The sequence below is a fragment of the Tarenaya hassleriana genome, unplaced genomic scaffold (assembly GCF_000463585.1).
Source record: "Tarenaya hassleriana unplaced genomic scaffold, ASM46358v1 Cleome59, whole genome shotgun sequence".
Taxonomy (NCBI): Eukaryota; Viridiplantae; Streptophyta; class Magnoliopsida; order Brassicales; family Cleomaceae; genus Tarenaya; species Tarenaya hassleriana.
Window position 1 is genome coordinate 46,209 of NW_010968415.1, and position 27,780 is coordinate 73,988.

Here is a 27,780-nt window from a genome sequence, read left to right on the forward strand (position 1 = left end):
TTATGATATCAAATATCACTGCATACTTGTCTCATATGTACCATTAAGTTTCAAGTCAAAACTTGACAACTTAACCCAAGATAAACCATATTCAAGCTGTAGGAACCACGATTTCCTACCCTGCCTCACAAAGATAATCCGGTACGCTCAGCTTTGGCATGACCCGTGTTACGGATGATCGATGCCTTGACAGGCGCTCTAGTAATGGGAGATACACACTTAGCATTACATAAATATGGGATTTTCGAAACCACACTTAGATCAAGCATCTACTTTCAAGCTATGAGAACCACCATTTCTCCATCTTGCCTCACCAAGATAATACGGCACACCCAACTTTGGCATGGCCCATGACACGTACGATCGAGGCCTTGACAAGTGCTTTACTTATAGAGCTTCTAGATCTAACCGGATTCTGTGCAACGATTGTACATATCAAGGATCAACAATTATTCTTTGATCAGATGTATTACATAATCCGAATAGACTATCCATTCGATTATGTAATCCCAATCTCGAAACTCCCACTCAATCAAGCATATCCTATATCTTGATTAAGTTACATGCATTCATTCACTATGGACCATCCATAAGAATAAATCATGTCTATTTGAGTCACAGTTGATCAGATTAAGCAACGATTGCACAATCGGATCAGAAAACGAAAAATCTCGGGGTCTGGGTCACGGACCGTCCGTTCTGCAGACCGGACGGTCCAGTCTTGGCAGAACGGATAGTCTGAGGTGACCGGAACGGAGGTCCATGACATCAGAACGGACGGTCCGTTCTCAGCCACAGAACGGACGTTCCAGACCCTTCGGTCTCATCTCAGTCCGCCACCCCTGGACCGTCCGGTCTGGCTTACCCAGAACGGACGGTCTAGGGTTTGGTCACGTGATCAGATCACGTTTTTCACGTTCTCGGCCCCGTTCAGACCCGAAACCGATCTGAATTCGTCTGTTGACCCAAAATTCGAACTCCTGCACTCTATGCAACATGAAACATGCAATCTACCATAGATTCAATCATCAAATATGCATAGAATTCAAAGCAAACATGGATTCAAACAATTCAAATCCTAAAACGTGCGTGATCGGGTTCTACGAAATAAAAAACAGAGAAACCAGGCTCTGATACCACTGAAGGGTTTCCTGGGATCTCTAGAGCGAATCCTATTCCTAAGAGATCGATTCTAGGGTTTGCGCAGCGGATGTAAAACAAAAATTTTATAGAACCCTAGAACCATGCTGCTATTGAATCGTAGAAACGTTAGAACGCTTACCTCAATCGATCCGGGGCCTGTATCAATCGACGGGTTCGTTCCGATCACTTAAGGGGAGGAAATTACCTCGCCCTCTACACGTATCCACACTTCGGGCTGGATTCCAACGCTTGGAACTTGTCTGCTAGGACACGAATCTGCTATTCGTTTTTATGCTTCGAGAAAACGAGACTCTTCGGTTTTTGAACTCTTTGGATCTCACCCAAAAGCTCTCTCAAACCTCTGAAAGTCGGCACCAAAAGGTCTCTTACGAATTAGGGTTTTAATCTCTTTCTTATAAAGTGATTTAACCCTAATTTTGGTTTAATTTTCGGAAAACCGGAACCTAGAACGGACGGTCTGGAATTGCACGTGGACCGTCCGTTCCAGTAAGGCAGAACGGACGGTCTACGTTTATTGCGGACCGTCCGGTCTATCACATAGAACGGACGGTCTGCGTGTTGTCATGGACCGTCCGTTCCACTCCTCAGAACGGACGGACCACGCGTCCGGACCGTCGGGTCTGGACCCTTCCGACTCGGTTTTCCGTCGTTTTCTTTCGTGCATTTGTCCTTCCCTGCGTGTGTGATCCTGTAGGCTCATTCGATATAGTAGTATAATCCGAAATCTCTATTTCGGATATACAAGTCATAGGCGGTCTCTAGCAAGACACTATGACTACCTATCTCGAATAGAGTTTGTTCATGATCTTACGAACGCCAGAGATGATTCCGGTTGATGATCCTTTTGTATCGCGATATCATATATCGAACATAAGGCATGGACAAGCCACCTTATCTGATTCGACTGCTTTCTCGTTCACTGAGTTCGACTGTCTGAAATAGACGACGTTCGTCTATAGTGCGGCCACACATTTCTACAGTCTCGCTCACACGAGGGGCCAGCGATATCTCTCTCTTTTACGAGAGGTACAAATCCCGTCTTGACTATCTACAATCCAGTACATGATTCGTTTCGTGCCTGATACACGCCTTTATAATCCTCCTATTACGCAGGACGTTTGACGCATTCAAAGCACAAAACTCCTCATGTTGGATTCCGTAGATATCTCAGGTCTAAGGATCCAATCATGGAACCGCCATATGAGATTCAAGTCATGACGCTAGTCCATGTGACAATCTCACGCGGGTCAATCCAGTATTCCGTTCTCCAACGAATACCTATGACTGTGATCGTATCCAATACCTATGATCATCTCTATAATCATCAATCACACATCATACTAGTCTTATTATGTCATCATTCCCATAATGACACAAGACTAGGGAGTTTAGTATCATTCATAATGATACATGGATTTCATAACAGATCTAGTATGCAAGAACATGCAATGAATCAAATACTCTCATAAAACTATAGAAAGTATCAATACATCAAATGTATCTAAATAAAGCTCATAAACAGTACATCAGAGCACTAAACCAACACCCTTTTCAAAAGGTGACACAACAATGACGCAACCAAAAGCGTCACCATTCACACTGTCACCAATTCAAATTTCGTCACCAAGGGTCACCAAAAGGTGACGCAATAGTGACTCAAAATAGTGACGCAAAAAGGTGACGCAATTATTACGTCACTAAAATGTATTTTGGATTCAAATTTTTTTTTATCCCGAACCTAATCCCGACCTCTAACCTCCAACCGCAATCTTAAACCGAATCGAGAATTCTGAAATTGAAACCCCAAAATCCACTTTCCAAGAGGCCGTCCATCTTCCACCTCCCACTACTCCAGCTTAAGCACGCTTAACTTTAGAGTTTCAATTGACAAATAATCAACTCCTTTAAATTAAATTTCTGATACATTACAATATTAATACATATACAAATATTTATACTTATAAATATATATATACGTATATGTTTGTACGTATATACACATACATAAAATATATATGTTTATATATATAACATATGTGTACGTATAAATATTTATATATATATATATACACGATTATATATATATTTTTATATCGATATATATAAATATATAATATATATGTATATATAAAATACATATTGATGTATAAAATACTCGTATATTTGTATATAGACAAATATACATATATATACATAATATATATGGATACATAAAATATACATTTTATATATATATCCGTATATTTATACATATAAATACATATATATATATGATATATATATATATATATATAAAATTTATATTTATATATAAATGCTCGTATATTTGTACGTACAAATACATATATATATATATATACATATATATAAAATACACATTTATATATAAATATTCATATGTTTATACGTATAAATAATAAAATACAGATATAGTGACACGTTGCATCACGAAAAGGTGACTAAATTGCGTAACCAAAAGGTGATGCAACTATTTGCGTCACTTTTGGGTCACCTTTTTTCGTGACACAAATTTTGTGTCACTTTTTGCGTCACTATTTAGTGACACATTAGTGACGAAAATATTGTGTCACCATTTTAGTGAAGCAAATTTTGTATCACCTTTTACGTCATCTTTTCCATGTTTTCTAGTAGTTATATTGTGGAAGATTGATACCATTTACTCGCAACTTCTTTGGGATAATAACAATTCAGGGAATGCCACAACAAGAGTTGAAATAACATGTGTATGCCGAAGAAGGAAGGGGTTAGGCCTTAGAAGGTTCACGTACACAAATGTCGTTTTTAGGCTCAAGCAAATCTGGACAACATCCCACGCTCGACGAAACCATCTCTTATTTTGGCAGAAGGAGAAGCCAACATCCCACGTTCGACGAAAGGTCTTGGCAACTTTATGGACCACACTTCCTCGTTACTCGCTTATTGGTATTATCTAGAATCTTCTGAATATTTCTTTTCAGATTGTATCTCTTAACAGGGTTTTTGGATACCACTTACTATGGATTCTTCTGTTTAGAAAAACCGTTTTGTCATAGTAGTTACTGCTTATGTTTTTTCTCTAACCATTGTGACTACTGTTCCATTTATACCAAAAAAAAATGTTTTAACACTGCATTGGATTTCAGAAATTTATTTTTTCTAAACCTATATTAAAAAATATAAATTTTTATATGACTTGGAAATTAATTTTTACCAAATTTTCAGGTCATATGTTTGAAATAAAAAAATTGAAATTAATTTTTACGAAAATAATATTCTCGGACATGTTCATTTTGACCTCTTGTGAAGGAGAGGAGAAGAGAGGAGGAGAGGAGAGGGCGAAAAGGAAAAAAGCAAAGGAAGGGAATGAAATTAAATCCGATCTAATAGGCATTTGACGTCCGCAAGGACACTATTCTCTCTCCTCTCCCTCGCTCTCTCTCTCTAAGATACAGCGAAGAACATGACACAATACTCTGAAGAGTTGTTTATTTTCCTTCCTTTTTTTTGGTTTTATCGAGCTTGAAAAAAACCCTAGAGGAAGTTCGTTCTTGAGCTGCTACTGATATCCCCTTTCTGATTATTGGTCTGTGCGTCGGAGAAGAAGACGAGGAGTTTTGTTTTTTGTTTTGTTTGGGACAACGGAGCTGATTGCTCTGGAAAGTTATCTCCTTTTTCCTTGTGTGATTCTTGTGTGATTTGGGGTTCGATTCAAATGGTCGGAGATAATTTATAATCGGAGACATACTGTTCAATTTCAGCTCTGGTAAGTTGAATTTTCCATTTGGTTGCTGTTTCTTCACTGGTTTTCGACTTCTTTGTCACCGAGTCTTCGTCAATTAGGGTTTGATCGAGCTGCTTCCATTTGTTTCTGGGTCTTCTTCCCTATTGGCTTCGCTTCCTGCTTTTATTCCCAGAAATCCTTTGAATAATTGTTGAACTTTGTCTGGATTTCCTTTTGTTTTTGGGTTGTACATTTGATATCTTTCTGGGCATGTTGCTGGGTTTTGATTGAAGTAAATTTGTGTCGAATTCAGCGAATTGGATCTGAAAATTTGTTGTGTCGACAGAAACACGGAGTCTATCTCGCCCTTTGGAGACACTGCAAGCCTAGTATGTCCGAAAGGGAAGCTCGGCCTGCAGATTTGGCTCTTCCCTACGTCTTGTTTGTGTATTTGACGGCTTCAAAGCCTCTACCTGGCCTGGAAAATTCGCTTCTCAAGTTGATTGGCTCATTGATGCATCAAAGACATTGCATTTGGAATACCGGGCTGATATGATGCAAATTACTTCGGGCTCGTAACAGTGCAACATATCCGAGTTGTTCTTGATTCGTTATAGTTATTAGTCTAGGTAGTTGTGTACTGGTTGATTTTGAGCTAGAGATTCCGGGAGAATGGTTCCATCCGGGCCGCCCACTCCGGTAGGTGGTGGCCAGCCTGTTCCGCCTTCTCTTTTAAGGTCAAATTCTGGTGTGTTGGGAGGCCAAGGAGGTCAGCTTCCTTCCCAACCGACATTTGCTTCCGTTGTCTCCCCACGAACTCAGTTTGGCAATAACATCAACATGAGTTTGCTCGGGAATGCGCCAAACATGTCTTCTCTACTAAACAATCAATCCTTTGGAAATGATGTGCCAAGTTCTGTCATTTCTGGCCAGCGTGTGGGTATGGAGATGGGTGGGTGTGGGTCTGACCCATTGTCCAGTATGGTGACCACTGGCTCATCAGTTCAAGCTCAGGGTCATCAATTCTCAGACCCTTCATCCAACCAGTTTTTGTCAGATCAGCAACAGAATCAGCAAATGGAGCCTCAGAATTTCCAACATGGTCAACAGTCTATACAACAGCAGCAGTTTCCCGCAATACGTGGAGGAGGATTAGCTGGCGTTGGACCCGTTAAGCTGGAGCCTGGCCAGGTATCTGCAGACCAGCACGGGCAACTGCAACAGCAACAACAGCAGCTGTTGAGAAATCTCGGACCGGTTAAGTTGGAACAACAGCAACTTCAGGCTATGAGGAGTTTGGCCCAAGTGAAATTGGAACCACAACATACAGAGCAGTCACTGTTTCTCCAGCAGCAGCAGCACCGGCAGCAACAGCAACAGCAACAACAGCAGTTTCTTCAATTGTCGGGCCAATCTCCTCGGGCTCAAATGAATCTGTTTCATCAGCAGAGGCTTATGCAACTTCAACAACAACAGCAGCAACTCTTGAAAGCAATGCCTCAACAACGACCTCAATTACCGCAGCAGTTTCAACAGCAGAGTTTGCCTTTGAGGCCACTTGTGAAACCTGTCTACGAGCCTGGTATGGGTGCCCAACGTCTTACTCAATACATGTATCGGCAACAACATAGGCCTGAAGTAAGCTTCTTAGCATTAGAAACCTTATTCATCCCAGTTTTTGTTTTTACAAAATTGACATCTTGTCTTCTGTTATATGCAGGACAATAATATCGAGTTCTGGAGAAAATTTGTAGCTGAGTACTTTGCTCCCAATGCCAAAAAGAGATGGTGTGTTTCTATGTATGGTAGTGGCCGGCAAACAACTGGAGTTTTTTCTCAGGTTTGCTACTCAAGGGAATTTACTTCAGTCTTGTATGATTGTAGAAGAGCTTGTTTTTTCCCTCTAGTTATGGTAACTGAGGCATTGTCTTTACTTATTTCATTGCAGGACGGGTGGCATTGTGAGATATGTAATCGGAAACCTGGGCGTGGTTTTGGTATGTTTCCAGATGACTTTTGCTCTCTCTTTTTACATTTTTCATTTTCATGAAGTTTACATGGCTCGTTCTCTCAGCTTACCGAAAACTCTTTGGCTGCTTTACTTCATTCATTTTTTTAGAGGCCACTGTGGAAGTCCTCCCCCGGCTGTTTGAAATAAAATATGAGAGTGGCACATTGGAGGAACTTTTATATGTTGATATGCCGAGGGAATCACAAAATTCGTCTGGTCAAATTGTATTGGAGTACGCTAAAGCAACGCAAGAGAGTGTCTTTGAGCATCTTCGTGTTGTTCGTGACGGCCAACTTCGGATAGTTTTCTCTCCAGATCTTAAGGTTCTTCAAAAAGAAAAGAAAAAAACTCTTATGGGCATTAATTTTCTATCCTTGCCTCTTATTTTGTTTGTTCATTTTTAGATATGCTTGTGGGAATTTTGCGCTCGACGTCATGAAGAGCTTATCCCGCGAAGACTTTTGACACCACAGGTAACTTTATGAAATATTAATTCATCATGTAAGCCTTTTTTCATATTCTCCCTAGCCGGGATGTGTAGAATTTGCAAACATCTTTTTAATGGTTTTGTCTTTGAACGAGCTTACAATTCCAAAACGTGATATATTACAGGACTCTGCTCGCATAATTCCGAAATGATTTAGCTTTCCGCAAGCATATAATCAATTTTGAGTGTATTGACTATTGATGATAGGGACATAGTCTTTTATCCATCCTTTGTTAAGTGGTTTCTGGAGATTTGGGTAGGAGTGTGTATATGTAAATACAGCCTCTATATTTGTGACAATACTTTTGTATCAACCTCTTTTTGCGATTCACATTTGCAGGTTAGTCAACTGGGTTCTGCAGCTCAGAAATATCAACAAGCCACTCAAAATGCATCTTCAGATACTCTTCCAGAGCTACAAAGCAACTGCAACATGTAATGATTCGTCTCTTTTGCTGTTTGATTGCCACTGGAGTCATTGTGTCAAAGTAACATCTGAGGTATTGCTACTGTAACACAGGTTTGTAGCATCTGCAAGGCAATTGGCAAAAGCAATTGAAGTTCCATTGGTGAATGATTTGGGGTACACAAAGAGATACGTCCGATGTCTTCAGGTATATAACGATGCCCTGATATATCTCAAATGCCCCTTTCACACAATTTCATATGCTTTCAAAAGATTCAACCTTGGAAAACAACGAATTGAAATGATTAAACCATCCTTTGAAACACCTTGTCCTTGCTGCGATGTTTTATAATATGATATTTATGTTGTTCCATATTTTTATCATTTGAAGGTATGTGGCCGTATTTGTGTTGCATATTTTTTATGTGGATTCCGAAGTTAAACTCTTCCTTTTTTTGGCCGATGTGTTGATCTTTTGGAATCTTGTAGATATCAGAGGTGGTAAATAGTATGAAGGACTTGATAGACTATAGCAGAGAAACAGAAACAGGACCTATAGGTAAGCCTCTGTTGTCCCTGTCAATTGAAGAGGGTCAACTCATCTTCAACACACATCTTACGCATCATGAGTATTGTGTTGGGTTTTTTTGCAAGCCGTAAAATCATTTTACCGCGTTTATAATACAGTTTGAGTTCATATTATAAAATGAAAATCATTTTATGATTCCTGTATTATCTTGGCTGGTGATTTCGTTCCCTTTCAGTCAATGTCTCATGTTCTTTTCGCAGAGAGTTTAGCCAAGTTTCCTCGGAGAACAAGCTCCTCATCTGCACTTCCGGGACCGTCTCAGACACCCAGTGACCAGCTAAGGCAGCCACAGCCACAGCCGCAACAACAAGCAGTTGCGCAGAATGCTAACAGTAACCAGAGTTCAGGCCAAGGTGGAGCAATGCAGGTTAATCCCAACAATGGCGTGACAAGTGTAAATAATTCCTTCAATGCAGCCTCTGCTTCTGTTTCTACATCGACAAGCAGCATTGCAGGGCTTATACACCAGAATTCGATGAACTCAAGGCAGCAGAACTCTGCCAACAATCCAAACAGTCCCTATGGTGGAAATTCTCTTCAGATGCCATCTCCAAGTTCCTCCAGTACCATTCAACACAGCCTGCCGTCGTTTCAGTCTCCGACTTCCTCGTCTAATAACAACAGTAATCTTCCTCAACCATCTCAAAATGGGTTACCGTCCGTTAATCACAGGAGTGTTGGAAGCTCTCCTGCTATACAGCAGCAGCCGGGTCCTTCCCCGAGTGAGGCTGAAGCAAATAACTCTCAGAGCTCTGTTCAGAAGATCCTGCATGAAATAATGATGAATAACCAAATTCATAGTACAGGAGGCATGGTTGGTTCTGGATCTTATGTATATGACGGGAAGGCTGCTAATGGGGTATCTCCCGTGAATAACCCTGGAGTCCTCGGAGGGGGAAACGGCTTGGTGATGAATGGACCGGTGAATAGCATTGGAGGTGGAGTGGGTTTTGGCACAATGGGGGTTGGTGGGGGGAACGGGAACGGGAACGGGATCGGGATCAGAGCAGCGATGGCAAACAGTAATAATGGCAACACAGTCATGAACGCGAGGATGGGGATGATGGGAAGAGATCAAAACATGGGTCACCAGCAACAAGAAATGGGGAACCACCTCCTAGGAACCGTTAATGGTTTCAACAATTTTCAGTTTGATTGGAGCGGATGACATGGAAACAAAGCCGATAATGGAACTGAGGAGAGTGGTGATACACTAGAAATCAGGTGGGATTAACCATTGGTAAAGATACAACCTTGACCTCGCGTTGATGAAGACGACGATAATACATATATATATATATATAGTAATGGCTTTATGGCGTCTCTAGTGTATCCACCCTTTTTGTACTATCCCCATGAAAATAGACCACGACGTTAGCATAGAGAGTGTTTCCATCTTTGTTTTCTTTCGTCTTTTATTTATGTACAACTGCTTTGCTAATATGTTGATGAAATGGGTGTCTTTTGAGGGCAGAATTCTGCAAATCTCGCGTTGTATTTCGCACGTTCTATGCATTACAAACAAGTCCCATAATGTCTGAACTCAGCAGAAAGTGATTCACCATTGACATTTTTCACTCGGGGAAGAAGCTGATTCAGAAGGAGTAATCCTTCAAATCTGATTTGGAATCATCCATGTCCATCTCGGCCAGACACTCTTCGGCTGCAAGGGGAGGGAGTTTGCGTGTTTTCCGCTTCAGGTTGTGTTTGTGCCATTCGCTCTTACAGTGCTCCCTGTATTGTTTGGAATCTCCGACCAAAGCATTGCAAGTGTTGCACTTTGTCTGCTTCCCTTCTCCCTCCGGGTTTCTTCCACAACTACCCGTCGAGATGTTTTGCTTCTGCAATTTCTCGCTCAGTTGAAGAACGGGATCGATAGATCCCTTGTACTCGGTGGCGGATTGAGACTGAGATGATTCGGTGGAGGAGGACGTCTTCATGGTTTGCAATGGCATATCGTCGTGTTCATGATACTGATCCATACAGGCATCTCCCTCTGCATGCACTGATTCCGCGAGTATTTCGAGTCTGCCCTGCAAATTTCTCACGAGAGAATCACACTCGCGGAAAAGACCCGGATCCATCTCGCTTACCTGCACAGTTCATGCCATCACAATTAGAGGGGATTAATGGAACAAGAATGAAAGAGCATATGAAACATTGAATTCGGACCCAGATCTATAACATTCCACGAAACATGAAGAGAAAGTTTTACTTCGACAAAGATGGTAGAGGTAGATATGCTTACAGTGGACAACTGGGTTTCCGATTTGTCTTTGGAGACAATACAAGCATTCCATCCGTTAAGTTTCTCCAGGAGCGAGGAGCAGTTCTGTACAGGAACAGTTAGCTTCAATCTCATCGGAGAACGTTTTATCGGGAAATGCTGTTGCAGCTTGCGTATAACTTCAAGTGCCTGCATAACTCAACTACTTATCAGAGAAAAGATATTGAAATATGAAGATGAAGTCACTGGGTAGTAAAGTTGTCTAATTCTCCCACCTGTTTCTTGGAACTGCTATGAGGATCGACGGCAAAATGAATTTCGTGCATCAGGCGTTCAATCATGCTGATGGTGTAGGGCCGTTGAGTTTCAGGGTTGATGGTTTTCTGCATAACAATAGTTGCGATATCCCGAAACTGGCTTGAGAGCTGGGATTCCCTCTCTTTCCCAGCGACTTGAAGCTCTCCTTTCTCCAAAATCTACAGTTCGGGTATTAGTAAAAGATCCTTAAAACGTTTAGAGAAGCCAGAACTCGAAGATACACCGATACGACGAAAACAAACCATGACGACTCACCTCCAAGCATACTTTAGTCTGATCATCAGTCGCAAAGGCTGCAATCAAATCCTTCGTCTTGGCAAGAACTCCTTTCGAAACATTTGTATAGACTGTTTGCGATTGCAACACTTCGTCCAGGTCCTTCTCCCTGCAAGATTGAACATCGTTCTCGTATCTCACTGTCTCATCCTTACCCAAAAGTTCAAACATGTGGAGAGGCTTCTAGGGTGACACCGCGAGTTTCTTCATGAATAACTACAAGAAACCAAACCAGAGAGAGAGAGAGATCTTGCAGGCAGAATCTTTCTCTATTTCAGGCGCTAATCGTCACTCCCCATGAATGTAGCAAAACCCATGTTCTTTCTAGACATGCTACATAGTACTACATACGAGCCTTCCTATCAACTCACTCTACATCTCAGGCATCAGTGGCATATCCCCAAATCCGGAAGAAACACTCATGAACCGATTAACACCAGTAGCGGCAACACATACACAAAGCATAACGAACGCGATGGCAACCCAATCATCGGATTCAGAAAATAATTGGATTTATAAAAAATTGAAGCGGGACTCGAAAGCTTACACGCCGGACCGCCATGAAAGGACCTTGTTCTTATAGCACGCGATCTCGAAGCGGTTCCCTCGCTTCTTCAGCCGCACCACCGCCACGTTCGTAAGCCTCTTCTGCCCAATCGGCTGCCCCAACGTCTTCGACATCTCTCTCGCTCTCTCTCTCTCGAAGCTTCTGCAGAATTTGGGATTTTCCCTTCGACGCTGCAGCGATGAAAATGTATCTGAAGGCGTCTGGGAGAAGACGAAGGTGTGAAAACGCACCGTTTTATTTTGGTTTTGGGTTTTTACCTTTTGTCTTTTATAGTTTCTAGAAACTTTGATAGAATAATATTTTAGTTTTTAATTTTATATTTAAAATTATTAAAAAAGTTTTAATATTAAAATAAAAATTATATTTATTAATATCAGTAATAATAATAAAAATGACTATGATATATATTTTGAAAAATAAAATTTAAATTACATAATTTAAATTATAATTTTTTTTAAAAAAAGATATGAGTTAATATAAAAATGATAAAAAAATATTGTTTAATATAGATATAGATATAGTGTAAAATTATTTTTAAGACAATGAATATTTTTATTTTTAAAATAATTTATATAATTATTTTTTAATAAAAATAACAATATAATAATAAATCTCTAAAATTTATAAAAAAAATCTCTAAAATATATAAAAAAGTAGTTTTTAATTTTTAATAAATTAATCTACATGCAGAGCTAATTTTACGATTTTTTATTTATTATTTTTAGATTTTTTATTTTATATTTTATATTTTTTATATACAGTATCCTTTTGATTATACATATTAGAGAAAATTTACATAAATGTACCAAAAAAACATCTTTACATTTTATATTTCTACTATTGTAATCTTTGTATTCTACCGTCATACCCTTCTATATTATTATAACCTGTAGATTTCCTCCATTAATAAGAAAAGGGGTAATCGCCAAAAAAAACCCGATACTTTTTCTAGATCAACGAAAAAACCCTATATTTTTTATTATCAATTAAACCCTGTACTTGGTGTGATTAATCTATAAAACCCCATACTTTTTAAACATTCACCGAAAATCCCTGCGAATGTCAATTCAAGCAAAAATGATGATGTGGCATTGATATGGCATGAACACATCATCATAATTATATCACATCATCATTTCAAATAAAATTTAAATTAAATTATTTATTTAAATTAATATATATACATACAAATTTCTACATACATATATATATTAAAAATAAAATTATTTATAATTAATAAAATATATATACACATAACTACAATATATATGTATATTATAACTAATGTATATATATATTAAAATAAAAATAATTATAATTAATTTTATATATATACATAATATACATATTAAAATAAAATAATTATAAGTAACATACACACATATAATATATATTAAAATAATATATATATATATATTAGTCATACGTACAACATATATATATATATATATACACAACTAATATACATATTAAAATAAAAATAATTATAACTAACACACATATTTTTTTAATTAGTTATAAGTAATTTTATATTTAATATATATATGTATATATGAATTTGTATGTATATATGTTAATTTAATTTAAATTTTGTTTGAAATGATGATGTGATGATGTGTTCATGTCATGTCATTGCCACATCATCATTTTTGTTTGAGTTGGTATTCGCAGGGGATTTTCAGTAAATGTTTAAAAAGTACGGGGTTTTATGGATTAATCACACAAAATATAGGATTTAATTGGTAATAAAAAAAGTAGAGGGTTTTTTCGTTGACCTGTGAAAAGTACAGGGTTTTTTTGGTGATTACTCCTTAAAAAAACACTTGCATTAATTTCGTTTTTCTCCACATACATGAAAAAACACTTATATGAATTTTGTTTTCTTATATAAGTATAAAAAAACACTTGTATGGATTTCGTGAAAAAACACTTGTAGGTTAGCAGGTGCGACAGATGCCGTAGGTGACCTACCGCAAGCCGTAAGTGCCGAAGATGACCTGTCGCTGGCCACAAGTCATCTGCTAGACTGTAGTCATCTGCCGTAGGTTGTAGGTCATTTACCGCAGAGCGTAGGTCATTTTTCACAGATGGGGCAGGCCATCTTCTACAGTTTTTTTACAGACATTTCATCAAACACCTTATGTGCATACAAAAAATTGAACAGAATATCACAGACAAAGAAATCAACCAGAAGAATATTTGAATAGATTAGATAAACTGTAAGAAATAGAAGAGATAAAGAAAATATTGGAGAAAAATAAGATCAAATAGCAAAACGTTCTGATTTCTAAAAGATAAATTGTTACAAAAAAACACTTGCATGAATTTCGTTTTCCTCCACATGCATGAAAAAACACTTATATGGATTTTGTTTTCTTATATAAATATAGAAAAATACTTGCATGGGTTTCTGAAAAAACACTTGTAGGTTAGCAGGTCATCAGGCTGCATATCACAGGTGACATGCGCATGTCGCAAGTCACTTGTGACATGTCACAGGTAACCTGCCGCATGTCGCAGGTGACCTGCCATAGGCCACAAATCACATATTGGAATCCTGCCGCCGATTTTTGTTTCAGGAATTTCATCAAACACCTTGTGTGTAGAAAATAAAATGATCATATGAATACCACAGAAAAAAAAAATCAAACAGAAGAATATTTGATTAGATGAGATACACTGTAAGAAATAGAGAAAATAGAGAAAATATTAGAGAAAACAGAAGGACAAATCTCAAAACGCACTGATTTCTAAAATACAGATTATCACATAATCGTAGAGAAATATAGACGAGAATATTTGGTCCAACCAGCAAAAGGATCGAGAGAATAGGTAAATGGACATGGTCGTAGTTACCGTTAATTATCGGGTCGCTTTGCATTATGTTCAACGGTCATAGTTATCGTTAATTATCTAGTCGTATTTGAATTATGTTTATAGTATAATTACGGTCGTAATTATCTGATCGTAGTGAAATTACAGTCGTAGTTATCTGGTCGTAGTGGAATCACGGCCACAGGTGCGACAGGTGCCGTAGGTGACCTACCGCAAGTCGTAGGTGCGGAAGATGACTTTCCACGGGTCGTATGTCATCTGTCAGACCGTAAGTCATCTGTCGTAGGCTGTAGGTCATTTATCGCAGAGCGTAGGTCATTTTTTTACAGATGGCAGGTAATCTTCTACAGTTTTCTTTTACAGACATTTCATCAAACACCTTATGTGCATACAAAAAAATGGTCAAAATATCACAAAAAAAAATCAATCGGAATAGTATTTGAATAGATTAGATAAACTGTAAGAAATAGAGAAGATAAAGAAAATGTTGGAGAAAAAATAAGATCAAATAGCAAAACGTACCGATTTCTAAAAGATAGATTATCACAAAAAAAACATTTGCATGAATTTCGTTTTCCTCCACATATATGAAAAAACAATTATATGGATTTTGTTTTCTTATATAAGGATAGAAAAATACTTCCATGACTTTCGTGAAAAAACACTTGCAGGTTAGCAGGTGCGACATGTGCCATATGTGACCTACCGCAAGCCATAGGTGTCGAAGATGACCTGCCGCGGGCCACAGGTCATCTGCCATACTGTAAGTCATCTGTCGTAGGCTGTATGTCATTTACCGCAAAGCGTAGGTAATTTTTTACAGACGGCAAGTCATCTTCTACAGTTTTTTTACAGACATTTCATCAAACACCTTATGTGCATATAAAAAAAATTATCAGAATATCACAGACAAAGAAATCAACCAGAAGAGTATTTGAATAGATTAGATAAACTGTAAGAAATAGAGGAGATAAAGAAAATATTGGAGAAAAATAAGATCAAATAGCAAAACGTTCTGATTTCTAAAAGATAGATTGTTACAAAAAAACACTTGCATGAATTTCGTTTTCCTCCACATGCATGAAAAAACATTTATATGGATTTTGTTTTCTTATATAAGTATATAAAAATACTTGCATGAGTTTCGTGAAAAAACACTTGTAGGTTAGCAGGTTATCAGGCTGCATATCGCAAGTGACGTGCCACATGTCGCAAGTCACCTGTGACATGTCGTAGGTGACCTGCCGCATGTCGTAGGTGACCTGCCGTAGGCCGCAAATCACATATTGGAATCTTGCCGCCGTTTTCTGTTTCAGGAATTTCATCAAACACCTTATGTGTAGAAAATAAAATGATCATATGAATACCACAGAAAAAAAAATCAAACAGAAGAATATTTGATTAGATGAGATACACTGTAAGAAATAGAGAAAATAGAGAAAATATTAGAGAAAACAGAAGGACAAATCTCAAAACGCACTGATTTCTAAAATACAGATTATCACATAATCGTAGAGAAATATAGACGAGAATATTTGGTCCAACCAGCAAAAGGATCGAGAGAATAGGTAAATGGACATGGTCGTAGTTACCGTTAATTATCGGGTCGCTTTGCATTATGTTCAACGGTCATAGTTATCGTTAATTATCTAGTCGTATTTGAATTATGTTTATAGTATAATTACGGTCGTAATTATCTGATCGTAGTGAAATTACAGTCGTAGTTATCTGGTCGTAGTGGAATCACGGCCACAGGTGCGACAGGTGCCGTAGGTGACCTACTGCAAGCCGTAGGTGCTGAAGATGACTTGCTGTTGGTTTTCCTGGGATCTCTAGAGCGAATCCTATTCTAAGAGATCGATTCTAGGGTTTGCGCAGCGGATGTAAAACAAAAATTTATGGAACCTTAGAACCATGCTTCTTATGAATCTTAGAAACGTTAGAACGCTTACTTCAATCGATCCGGGGCCTGTATCAATTGAAGAACTCACCTGATCACGAAAGGGAGGAAGAATACCTCGCCCTCTACACGTATCCACACCTCGGGATGGATTCCAACGGTTGAAACTTGTCTGCTGGGACCCGAATCTGCTATTCGGTTTCGCGCTTCGAGAAAATCGAGACTTGGAACTTTTAGAACTCTTTGGATCTCACCCAAAAACTCTCAAGGTTCTCTACCAGACGGCTACTCAAGTCCCTTGCACGATTAGGGTTTTAATCTCCTTCTTATAAGGTGATTTAATCCTAATTCGGTCTAATTTTTGAAAACCCGAAAGCCGGAATGGACGGTCCAGAAATACACGTGGACCGTCCGTTCCAGCAAACCAGAACGGACGGTCTACACACGTGGACTGTCTGTTCCAGACAAGCCAGAACGGACGGTCTGCCGTCTACGTACGTGGACCGTCTGTTCCAACATTTAGAACGGACTGTCTGCGTCTAAACGTTGACCGTTGGGTCTGGACTTGGCGAACCGTCGGGTCTGGCCCTTTGGTCCGCCCGTTCCAGCCCCTTCCGTCTTGGTTTTTCATCGTTTTCTCGCACGTTTCGTCCTTCCCTGCGTATGTGACCTTCTGGGCTGATTCAATACAACAAGATAACCCGAAATCTCTATTCCCGATATACAAGTCATAGGCAGTCTCTAGCAAGACACTATGACTACCTATCTCGAATAGAGTTTGTTCGTGATCTTACGAACACCAGCGATGATTCCGGTTGATGATCTTTTTGTATCACGATATCATATGTCGAACATAAGGCATGGACAAACCACCTTATCTGATTCGACTGCTTTCTCGTTCATTGAGTCCGACTGTCTGAAATAGGCGACGTTCGTCTATAGTGCAGCCACACATTTCTACAGTCTCGCTCACACGAGGGGCCCAGGCCGACTGTCTGAAATAGGCGACGTTCGTCTATAGTGCAGCCACACATTTCTACAGTCTCGCTCACACGAGGGGCCCAGGGATATCTCTCTCTTTTACGAGAGGTACAAATCCCGTCTTGACTATCTACAATCCAACACATGATTCGTTTCGTACCTGATACACGCCTTTATAGTCCTCCTGTTACACATGACGTTTGAAGTATTCAAAGCACGCAACTCCTAATGTTTGGATTCCGTAGATATCTCAGGTCTTAGGATCCAATTATGGAACCGTCATATGAGATTCAAATCATGACGCTAGTCCATATGACAATCTCATGCGGGTCAATCCGGTATTCCGTTCTCCAACGAATACCTATGATTGTGATCGTATCCAATACCTATGATCATCTTTATGATCATCAATCACACATCATACTAGTCTTATTATATCATTATTCCCACAATGATATACGACTAGAGAGTTTAGTATTGTTCATAACAATACATGGATTTCATAACATATTAAAGCATGCACAATATGTAATGAATCAAACACTCATCCATAAAACCATAGAACGTGTCAATACATCAAATGTATCATAATAAAGCTCGCATAACAGTACATCATAGAGCACTAAAGCAACACTTGCCACGGGCCGTATGTCATCTGTCAGACCGTAAGTCATCTGTCGTAGGCTGTAATCTTCTACAGTTTTCTTTTATAGACATTTCATCAAACACCTTATATGCATACAAAAAAAATGATCAAAATATCACAAAAAAAGAAATCAATCGGAAGATTTGAATAGATTAGATAAACTGTAAGAAATAGAGGAGATAAAGAAAATGTTGGAGAAAAAATAAGATCAAATAGCAAAACATACCGATTTCTAAAAGATAGATTGTCACAAAAAAAAACATTTGCATGAATTTCGTTTTCCTCGACATATATAAAAAAACACTTATATGGATTTTGATTTCTTATATAAGGATAGAAAAACACTTCCATGACTTTCGTGAAAAAACACTTGTAGGTTAGCAGGTGCGACAGGTGCCGTAGGTGACCTACCGCAAGCCATAGGTGCCGAAGATGACCTGCCGCGGGCCGCAGATCATCTGCCATACTGTAAGTCATCTGTCGTAGGCTGTAGGTCATTTACCGCAGAGCGTGTATCATTTTTCACAGATGGCAGATCATCTTCTACAGTTTTCTTTTACAGACATTTCATCAAACACTTTATGTGCATACAAAAAAATGATCAGAATATCACAAAAAAAGAAATCAATTGAAAGAGTATTTGAATAGATTAGATAAACTGTAAGAAATAGAGGAGATAGAGAAAATGTTGGAGATAAAATAAGATCAAATAGCAAAACGTACCGATTTCTAAAAGATAGATTGCCACAAAATCGCAGAAAAATAATCTGAGGGGTAGTTTGGGTATTTAGAAAAAAAATATAGTATACAAAAGTTGTTTTTTAGATATTTTGCAAATTTTCTTTTTTTTTTTTGTATATTTTGCCAACTGCCCCTATATATTATCACATGGATCGTCACTTCCGGAAACGAATTTGCTAGGAACGGCTCGAGCTTACTCATTTTTTCCTCATCTGGTTCGATCCATTTTTTCGAGTTAGAAAAACTCTAAACTATACCAAATTGTTCGAGGTACGAGCCAACTCGTGATAGAGAGAATACGAAAGAGGTAAAATTCTAATTTTTTTTATGCCAACTCGTGGGCTAGTTCGTGAGCCGATCGAGCTAGCTCCGTTGGGCTCGAACTCTCAACGAACTAACTCGTTCAGTCCGTTTTTATTTAGTCTCTTATTTTCCCGATTCGGCTCATAAGTTTGCTTCATTTTTGACATAAATATAATTCTGGGATGGCATTGCAGTTCTGTTATGATTAACTAAATCGAATTTAACCCAAAAAAATTCGGTATCGTTCTGAAATTGAATTATAACGGATCGAACTTAATATTAAAAATAAAAAACTAAAAATATATTAAGAAAATATATATTTTTCTTAATGAAAAATCGAAAGAATTGAAATTGAATCGAACCGTATATAATATAATAACGATTTATACACTTTTTTACACAATCGAATAAACCAAACTGAATAAATACCAAACTCAAAAATTTTCGAATGGTAATGTTTTTAAAAAATCGAATATCATAGTTTCGAACCAAATCGAATATTAAAATTTCGAAAAACGCAAAAATTTATTAAAAAATTATATATTTTTCAATAAAAACCGAAATTAAAATAAAAATTTATTAAAAAATATATATTTTTTAATAAAAACCGAAATCGAAATCGAAACTAATATCAACCAAATCTAATCGAATGTAACTCATTTGGTTGATATTATTTAGAATCGAATAACTCGAACGGAAAAATAATGTACAAACAGAGAGAATGAAAATAATTTTACCTTATATTTTTATTTGAGTTGGAAGTCTGTAAAAACAGACCGGAGGGAGATTCGGCGGTGACGCTTTAATTCTCCCTTGAAAGCTCGTCCTCCGCAGCTGTATCGGATGTGGCATCTTCGAAGCGGAAGCGCGACGCGATAGCCTCGGAGGAAGATAACCTAAACGGCGCAGAAAGCGGCGGTGGTAGTGATAAGAGCATCGCCGGCAACAGTTAATTCGATATCTAAGGACCTGATGTAATATTCGCGACTTTGATGTCTGTAGCTTATGTTCCGTTTCGTTACTCGTCAACTCTTTGAATTCAAACCATACTCTTTTCCTAGATTGTGTTCTGTCTGATCGATGGTTTGGCTTTGAAATCTGTGTACTTCAGTTGGTTAATGCATTTTGCGGAAGAGTGTTGTGTGTCTGATGTAGTTTCTTTTTGGCAGGCTAAAGCGGAGATTGAGTTCAAACAGCCGGAATCGACGTTGAATCTACAAGTAGGTTTTTTTCTTTTGTATGACTTGAAGGGTCCTGTAATGGCCGTTTTGTTTGAAGTTTTTTTTTTTTATATATAATATCGGAATTGGGCATTTTGTGGTTGAACAGGACGTTCAGGGACTTGTGACTTGGGTTCTTGCTGAAGGGTATATGCCATCATGGGCATTTATCAAGGTATACAAAGATTATTCAATCTCAGAGGTTTTGCTTTCTTGTGATGATTCTGTTGGGTTTTTTTATTGTATAATCGATCATGATGTAGTTAATTAGTTATTGTGCCATTTGTATCGGGCGTCGTAGCTGTAGTTCCCTTATATGTTCTCTTCTCGTTTATGGCTTCCTTGATTTGAAGTTGAGAAGGAACACTTTTTGGACCTTTATGTGGTATCTATCGATATGGTTTGCAGAACAAGCCTCTCATTCCAAAGGTTGTCCTGCTCTACCTTCCTGGATTGGACGCGGCTTTGTATTTATCACAGTCTAAATTACTTTCCAGTTTCAAAACATGTCTTGGCAGACCTAGACCCCTTTTAGCTTTGAGGTTGGTGATCTCTCTTTTTTTAGCGCTATTGCTTGTGAAATGGTGCTAAGCATCTTTTATTGTTCTAGTTGTGTATTAGATGAGATGAAGACAATCGATGCTATCCTCACGTGCAAGGTTAAAAGGAAGAGAAATATTTCTGGTTCAGAAGAAAAACATCTCCAAGCATCTGAGCCAGGTTGAAATGCTTATGAACTTGAACCACTGCATTGGGAAAATCATCTTTAGATGAAACATTTACGCCTTTCGTGAACTTAATAATAACTTGTTTACATGTAGAACCATGCAATGCTATGCAGATTTTTTCCTTTATGGAACTCACAAAGGATATACCTTTTCCTATCACGTACTATACTTTAAGTCGAAAGGAAATGGAAAACAATGGATACATTCTTGATAAACCAGGTACAGGCTCCTCCTGATCTATTTTGTGCCAACCATTTTGTTGTGTTTGACCTTTCCGCCTTTACCTTCAGGGTCAAATCAATTACCGGTTAACTTTTCATCTACAGATTTTTTCCCTACTCTTCCTGCGCCATCAGGGTCCTCTCCCCATGAGATTTTGGCTCTTGACTGTGAGATGGTAGGCAACAAGTGTTTCTGGCTTTTCATGATGTGATTGTTTTAGAATGTTTAGGTTCTCCAAACACATATGTTGTTTTTATTTATTTTGTTTGGAAAATTTTGAGAGATTTACCTGTATTTTGTCCAGTGTATTACAAAGGAAGGCTTTGAGTTGACAAGGGTGACGTTGGCAGATGTCAGAGGACAGGTTTGCTACTCCTGACTTCTTTTAATTCGGAGATTTCTCCATTGCTGGTGCCTTGTTGAATTTATCTTTTAACCGAGTTGGCATGCTCTTGCAGGTTCTATTAGATAAACTAGTCAAGCCATCAAATTACTGATTATAACACAACGTAAGCCATGCTTGGTATTTCGTTAGACTCCCTATTGATGGTTTAGAAACTGCTTTTGTGTTTATTAAATTCAAGTTCGATAGAACTTTTTAAGTTTCTAGTGGAACATCTCAAAGAACATAAGCTTAGAACAAGGTATTGGTTCTGCAGGTTTAGCGGAATAACAGCTGAGATGATGGAGGGAGTGACTACAACTCTTAAAGATATTCAGGTTCCATATGTTTGCATCACTTTTACCTGATGCCGCATTCGGAGTCGGTTTCACTTGAAGACCGTACTATCTATTTTAATTGCAGTTGCTTGCTATGTTCAGAATGAGTTTTTGAAGCTGGTTTCCAAAGAGACGATCTTAGTTGGACACTCCTTGGAAAATGACTTGTTTTCTCTGAAGATCTCTCATGATTTGGTGATTGACACTGCGGTACTATACAAGCATCCCCGCGGTGGGTCCTTCAAAACTAAGCTCCGGGTTTTAGCAAAAAAGTTTCTTTCTAGAGAGATACAAGTGTATGGAAATGGTCACGACAGCATTGAGGACGCAAGAGCTGCCATGGATTTGGCACTCTTGAAGATAAGACATGGCAAGTGATTCCTGTTCTTCATCTTGTCATTAGGTTTCGGTATAAATTTTGTTTAGTGATTGGGCTTTTTTCTTTTGGGGCTTCTTACAGGACCTGATTTTGGTTCGCCACCAGAAATGGTACGGAAAAGGCTCCTCACTGTTTTGTCTGAAAGCGGGAAAACCACTTCTATCATTGACAATATTAACATTGTAAAACGATTTGCTTCTGAGTCATCAAACTCAATTCCAGTTTCTTCTGATGACAGAAGCAATTTCAAAGGCCGTCAAGGAGGTAAAACCTTCAAACCCCTCGAGATTCTTTTTGTTGACTTTATTCTCTTGTCTTATGTATCCTATGTACTTGTAGACGAAGAACAACAGGTCGCAATTCATTTGGACCCAGTTCTCAGAACTGAATGCCCATTTCCAGAGAAAGGCGGATAATCCAGAGAAACTAAACACAAGATTAGCGGAGTTAATCTCGTTACTCACGTGTAACGACAAATCTACCCCCAAGAAAAGCCGCAAAAGCAGTGTTTCGTCTGAGACAAAGGAAATCTTGAAACGAATGGACGCTAGAGTCCATTCCCTTTACACTGCATTACCCACAAATGCCATGTTTATTGTCTGCACCGGACATGGAGACACAGCTATTGTGCACAAGTTAGTGTTGCTAACTTTTTTACTCGAACGGTTCCAGCATCTGAAACATTAGAGGTAGAATACAAACTTGATTTTAATATCTTCATTTAACGGATTTAGTTTCTGTTCTGTTATGCATTTGTCTTACTTCCTCTTCCACACCAATGGGTATCATAGAGTACGGAAAATGCTGAGAGAACAGAAGGAAACCAAGCTTTGCCGGGAGAAGATCATGAAGGTTCTAGAAGAACTTCAAGCACAAGCTGAAGTAGCTCTCTGTTTTGTAGGTATCAAGAAATGAGCATAGGCAAACACATTCTAAACAATTGTAATGTGACAACCCATTATAGCCATGCTCAGGTACTTTTTTAGATTCCTTTATAAGCATAATTATTGGTTTTAACCATTTTTTAATCTATTTCAGTTATTTATTATACATCATAGCACACCCTAACAACACACAAGTACATGGATCCACAAGCAGGAACCTTAACAAGAGGTTACACATGACAGTATGAAACAATGATCTATGTCCAAGCCGATGCAATGATCAAGCTCTTGTCTTCCCAACCGAAATGAAGCGAACCCAGTTCCTCTTTCACCTTGTACTTATCACAGTACTGCTCCTTTATCATTTTCTTGATCACATCGATCATACCAGGATTCATTGGGCAAGAAGTGAAACCAGCCATTGTCATTCTTGCCCTCCATTTGCCTGCAACCTCGTACCGCTCTACCCTCTCTTCCCCTTCACAGGCAATGATGTTGACTATGTCCCTCGCCAGACAATGCCTCTCCACATTCATCCTGTCCTGACTCCCCCGTGGCATTGTCACGTCTAGAGACTTATAAACCGCAGTATAGTAATTGTATGCTTCTATGAACCTCGGGAAGAATGGGGCGGTGTTAGTGTTCACGTCCTGTTCGGCCATTGTTACGAGCTTTGGGTTCATTCCCTTGACCATACGGAGAAGCTTGTCCCTTTGGTTTGTGGTTGAAACGCTTTCGTCTGGCAAGTGATGCAGCTGAAATGCAAAGTTCACGATCAGGGCTTCTCCTGGTCTGCGGTCCAGCATCGTTGGTGTAACACTTGAAGCCTTTGCAGGTACTGCCTTGAATTCAAATGATACCCCGAGAATATCGGCGAGCTCTTGGAGCCTGAGCCCGATGATCTCAAGTCCCCCGACTATTCGTTGGACCGACTCGGGATCATCTACTCCGGTTAACCTCAGATGGGGACGTGCGGCTTCAGACAAACCAGCAACTGTTTGAAGCAGTGTCATGTACTGGCTTCCCTGGTTAATGTCGAAGTCTATGATATGAACCCGTGATTCGCCCTCGAATGCCTTGATGATCGTCCCGTTTGCAGCCATAAACCCGAACTTGAAACAAGGGCATACCTCGAAGAGTATTTGCATAGCCGCGAGCCTCTCGGAAGAAGGTGGCTCTTTGCATCTAAGAGCTTTGTAGAGACATTTTCCGGAAGCTTCCACACGAGCAGCAAGGCCTTCTGTCATATAAGCCGATGCTCTCTGCAGCGGGTCTCCGTTAACCGAGACCACTTGCCTGAGCTCGTTGATCATAGCGGAAGCTTCCTCTACCCTCCCCTCGGCCAAAGCTCTGGCAGAATAGATAAGCATTTGCTTTGTGTTTCCACGTGATAATAATGCTTGCGCCTGGCCGCTGATATAAGAAGAGTCTTCCGAGAAAGAAGATTCGGTGCAGGTTGTTACGGAACATTCCCCCATCCCCATGATTTCATCGGCGAAAAAGCTATCTTCTTCTTCTTCATCTTCAAGAAGTGCCCTTTCCAATTCCCGAAGCTTCAGCCTCGTTTCAGTTTCGTTGAAGTTAAAAAGCTCGAAGCTCTGACAATCACCGGCGGAACCACGAGCTCCTTGTTGTATTTCCTCTTCCATGGCGGAGTAAAACGATAAGTTCTCCTCGTTACTCTCTTTATCCAACAGACCAGACACGACAGCATTCAGATGCTTGTCCAAGCCGGAAACGTCTTTCGACAGAACCGTCTTGTTATCAAAGTTCATGCTCATATTAGCACCACCGCCTATCGTTGAAGACATCTGTGGATGTACACTAAAAGACATGGCTTCGAATCATTTGTTAGAAACCATCATCGTGAAGAATCAGCATCCATTTGTCTTATTCAATGAAGAAACTTTCTGCAATTGTGATGTGAAATGCATCGAAGAAGATTGCATAGAGGCTAGGCTACAAACGCTGAAAACGCAACCGCAGTGGTCATTCTCGTTAGATTTATGGCCTTAAACTCAGACCCCTAAATTGGGAAAAACCTCGAATAAACGACCCACGTCTGAGATCTATCTATCTTACAGTGTATATCCCTATCCTCTTGATACCGGTGTATATATATATGTATATGTATACATGTATGTATTTCCGACCAATTTGAGATTATAGTTTACCTGAGGAGAAGGGTCGAAGAAAAACTTCTCTAGAGACCAATCAGACAACTGGGGGTTCTCATAGAACACCTTTTTGTTCAGTTCTTGTTATTGACACTTTCACTTGTTCTGTCATTTAATTTAAATACAAGTCTAGTAGTTCAAATTTATAAAAAATAATAATAATATGAACATTATTATCCTCATTTATAAATAACTAAGTTTCAGGGTTTGGTGTGAAAAAGGCCACAACCAATCATATTATAATGCACAATCCGACCGCCTTGACTCTTCCCATGTGTGTGTGTATCTGAGTTATATAATAATTTCCGGGTTTGTCTTAATCATTAGATTGATTATTTTTTAATGGTGGCCGTACATCGTCTCAAATGGAAACTCGACCACTGCATGTTATAATAATGATAAATGAACAATAAATAAATTAATTAATTAAGAAACATGCAATTTGCAACTCGACATATGACGTACTTACTGACGTTAACTAACAGCGTTAACGCACTATAGAATTATATAGAAATACGAGTCTTTGTTTTCTTCCAAATGATAAGAGTGTGTTATTTAAATGGTGTTGGATTTGGGTTTATTTGATAGAATCAAAACGGGCTTAGTCTTGAGAAGGTCGGTCCGTGAAAAATTCTAGAAACTTTAAAGAAAAAATTTGCGCCACTGTGCCAAATATGTCATGTCATTGGAAATCTATTCCTTTTTTTTTTCCTTCATTTGCAAACTATACCTTTATATAAATTTTTGACAAAAATATCCTTACTTTATTATCTATTTTCAATATTGCCATTTAGCGCTCCGAAAAATGTACAGTATGAAAAACATATTTTTTTGAAAACTGTGTTATCCAGGAGAACTGTTTTTCATCCGGGACAACTGTTTTTCATCCGGAAGAACTTGTTTTCATCCGAGAGAACTATTTTTTATCCGAAAAAATATTTTTCATTCGGACAAAAAACAGTTCTCTCATACAAAAAATAGATTCTCGCGGACGAAAAACAACTCTTCCGGACAAAAAATCATTCTTCCTGACAAAAAAGAGACTCTCCCGGACAAAAAACAGCTCTCCCGGATGAAAACAGCTCTCCCGGACAAAAAACAGACTCTCCCGGATGAAAAACGGCTCTCCCGGACGAAAAATAGTTCTCCCGGACAAAAATAGACTCTCTCGGACAAAATACAGCTCTCTCGGACAAAAAACATACTCTTCCGGATGAAAAACAGTTGTCCCGGATGAAAAAACAATTCTACCGGATAACACAGTTTCCAAAAAAATCTGCTTTTTATGTTGCACATTTTTCGGGGCGCTAAATGACAATATTGAAATTATATAATAAAGTAAGGGTATTTTTATCATAAAATTATGAAAAGGTATAGTTTGCAAAGAAAGAAAAAAAATGTATAGATTTCTAATGATGTGACATATTTGTCACAGTTTACCAACTGCCCAAACTTTAAATCTGCAGAATATTGAGAGAATATTATTGATTGAATTTAAAATTCAAATTGGATTCAAATCTCCAGAAAATCTATCAAACATGATTAAGATAAGATTGAGATAATATCAAGATAAAATCAAATTTGAATTTTGAAAATTAAATTGATTTTATTTTGAGATTCTCCCCTCTACTATAAATAGGGGTATTGGGTTAACTTATAAATCACAGAAAACAAAAACAAGCATTGTAGAGGAAAAAAGAGCATTAACATATTTGCTCATATCTCTCCCTGAGTTCGCTTGGTATTTGGAAAGCTTTTTCCAAATACGCGGTTGCTGCTCGTGGGAGTTCACTGTGCTCTAGTAGCCTCGAAGCTTTAGAGGTGACACATAAATCGAACTTAAGGAAACTGTGTTTCACAGGCCTCGACAAAATAATCTTTTAATTTCAGGTACTTATCTGGAATCGCTTGAATTGTCGGAGTTTTACCGTCATCAACAATCTTAAGTTCGATTCATGGTTAACACGAGGTAAACTTCTCGGGTAAATGCCTAAATCTCTTTCAATTTCGGTATAAAACCTCACACGAATTTAGATTTAAAAATAACTAGGTTAAAAAAATGTTTGGAAAAAAAAACAAATAGTTGTTTTTTTTTCAAATATTAATGAGTCTAAGCCCAATTAAATTTTTGGCTCAATTTAAGGAGACTAATTTAAAAGCCCAAAAGAGTAAGTCTAATATCTTTTATTTAAAAGTGTTTTATAAAAAAAAATTTTGGAATATTATTTTTTTGAAAAAAAAAAGGTTTAGTTAAACAAAATCGAAAGTAACTTTTCC

The 27,780-nt window shown here is 38.4% G+C and overlaps 3 protein-coding genes and 1 pseudogene across 5 annotated transcripts; 2 read left to right on the forward strand and 2 right to left on the reverse strand.

The window, feature by feature from the left end:
- The first annotated feature begins 4,505 nt into the window (after nucleotides 1-4,505).
- Nucleotides 4,506-9,854, forward strand: LOC104798857 (transcriptional corepressor SEUSS-like). Its single transcript, XM_010521068.2, has 10 exons — nucleotides 4,506-4,927; nucleotides 5,232-6,523; nucleotides 6,606-6,725; nucleotides 6,834-6,882; nucleotides 7,005-7,219; nucleotides 7,301-7,369; nucleotides 7,724-7,818; nucleotides 7,904-7,997; nucleotides 8,279-8,348; nucleotides 8,579-9,854. Exons 2-10 carry the CDS (start codon nucleotides 5,558-5,560, stop codon nucleotides 9,544-9,546), a joined length of 2,646 nt encoding a protein of 881 aa, XP_010519370.1. The 5' UTR covers nucleotides 4,506-4,927; nucleotides 5,232-5,557; the 3' UTR covers nucleotides 9,547-9,854.
- LOC104798858 (ribosome maturation protein SBDS) lies at nucleotides 9,855-11,988 on the reverse strand. The gene is made up of 5 exons (XM_010521069.2): nucleotides 11,747-11,988; nucleotides 11,179-11,308; nucleotides 10,881-11,081; nucleotides 10,627-10,794; nucleotides 9,855-10,471 (listed from the first exon to the last, which is right to left on the reverse strand). Exons 1-5 carry the CDS (start codon nucleotides 11,878-11,880, stop codon nucleotides 9,974-9,976), a joined length of 1,131 nt encoding a protein of 376 aa, XP_010519371.1. The 5' UTR covers nucleotides 11,881-11,988; the 3' UTR covers nucleotides 9,855-9,973.
- Nucleotides 11,989-19,979: 7,991 nt separating this feature from the next.
- On the forward strand, nucleotides 19,980-23,459 carry LOC104798860 (annotated as a pseudogene).
- Nucleotides 23,460-23,556: 97 nt separating this feature from the next.
- On the reverse strand, nucleotides 23,557-25,595 carry LOC104798859 (scarecrow-like protein 1). Of its 3 annotated transcripts, none has more exons than XM_010521073.2 (2): nucleotides 25,501-25,595; nucleotides 23,557-25,150 (listed from the first exon to the last, which is right to left on the reverse strand). In XM_010521073.2, exon 2 carries the CDS (start codon nucleotides 25,135-25,137, stop codon nucleotides 23,584-23,586), a length of 1,554 nt encoding a protein of 517 aa, XP_010519375.1. In that variant the 5' UTR covers nucleotides 25,138-25,150; nucleotides 25,501-25,595; the 3' UTR covers nucleotides 23,557-23,583. The 3 variants fall into 3 exon arrangements, with proteins under 3 accessions (XP_010519375.1, XP_010519372.1, XP_010519374.1); XM_010521070.2 differs by having other exon boundaries at nucleotides 23,557-25,294; XM_010521072.2 differs by having other exon boundaries at nucleotides 23,557-25,163; nucleotides 25,501-25,581.
- Between the last annotated feature and the right edge of the window lie 2,185 nt (nucleotides 25,596-27,780).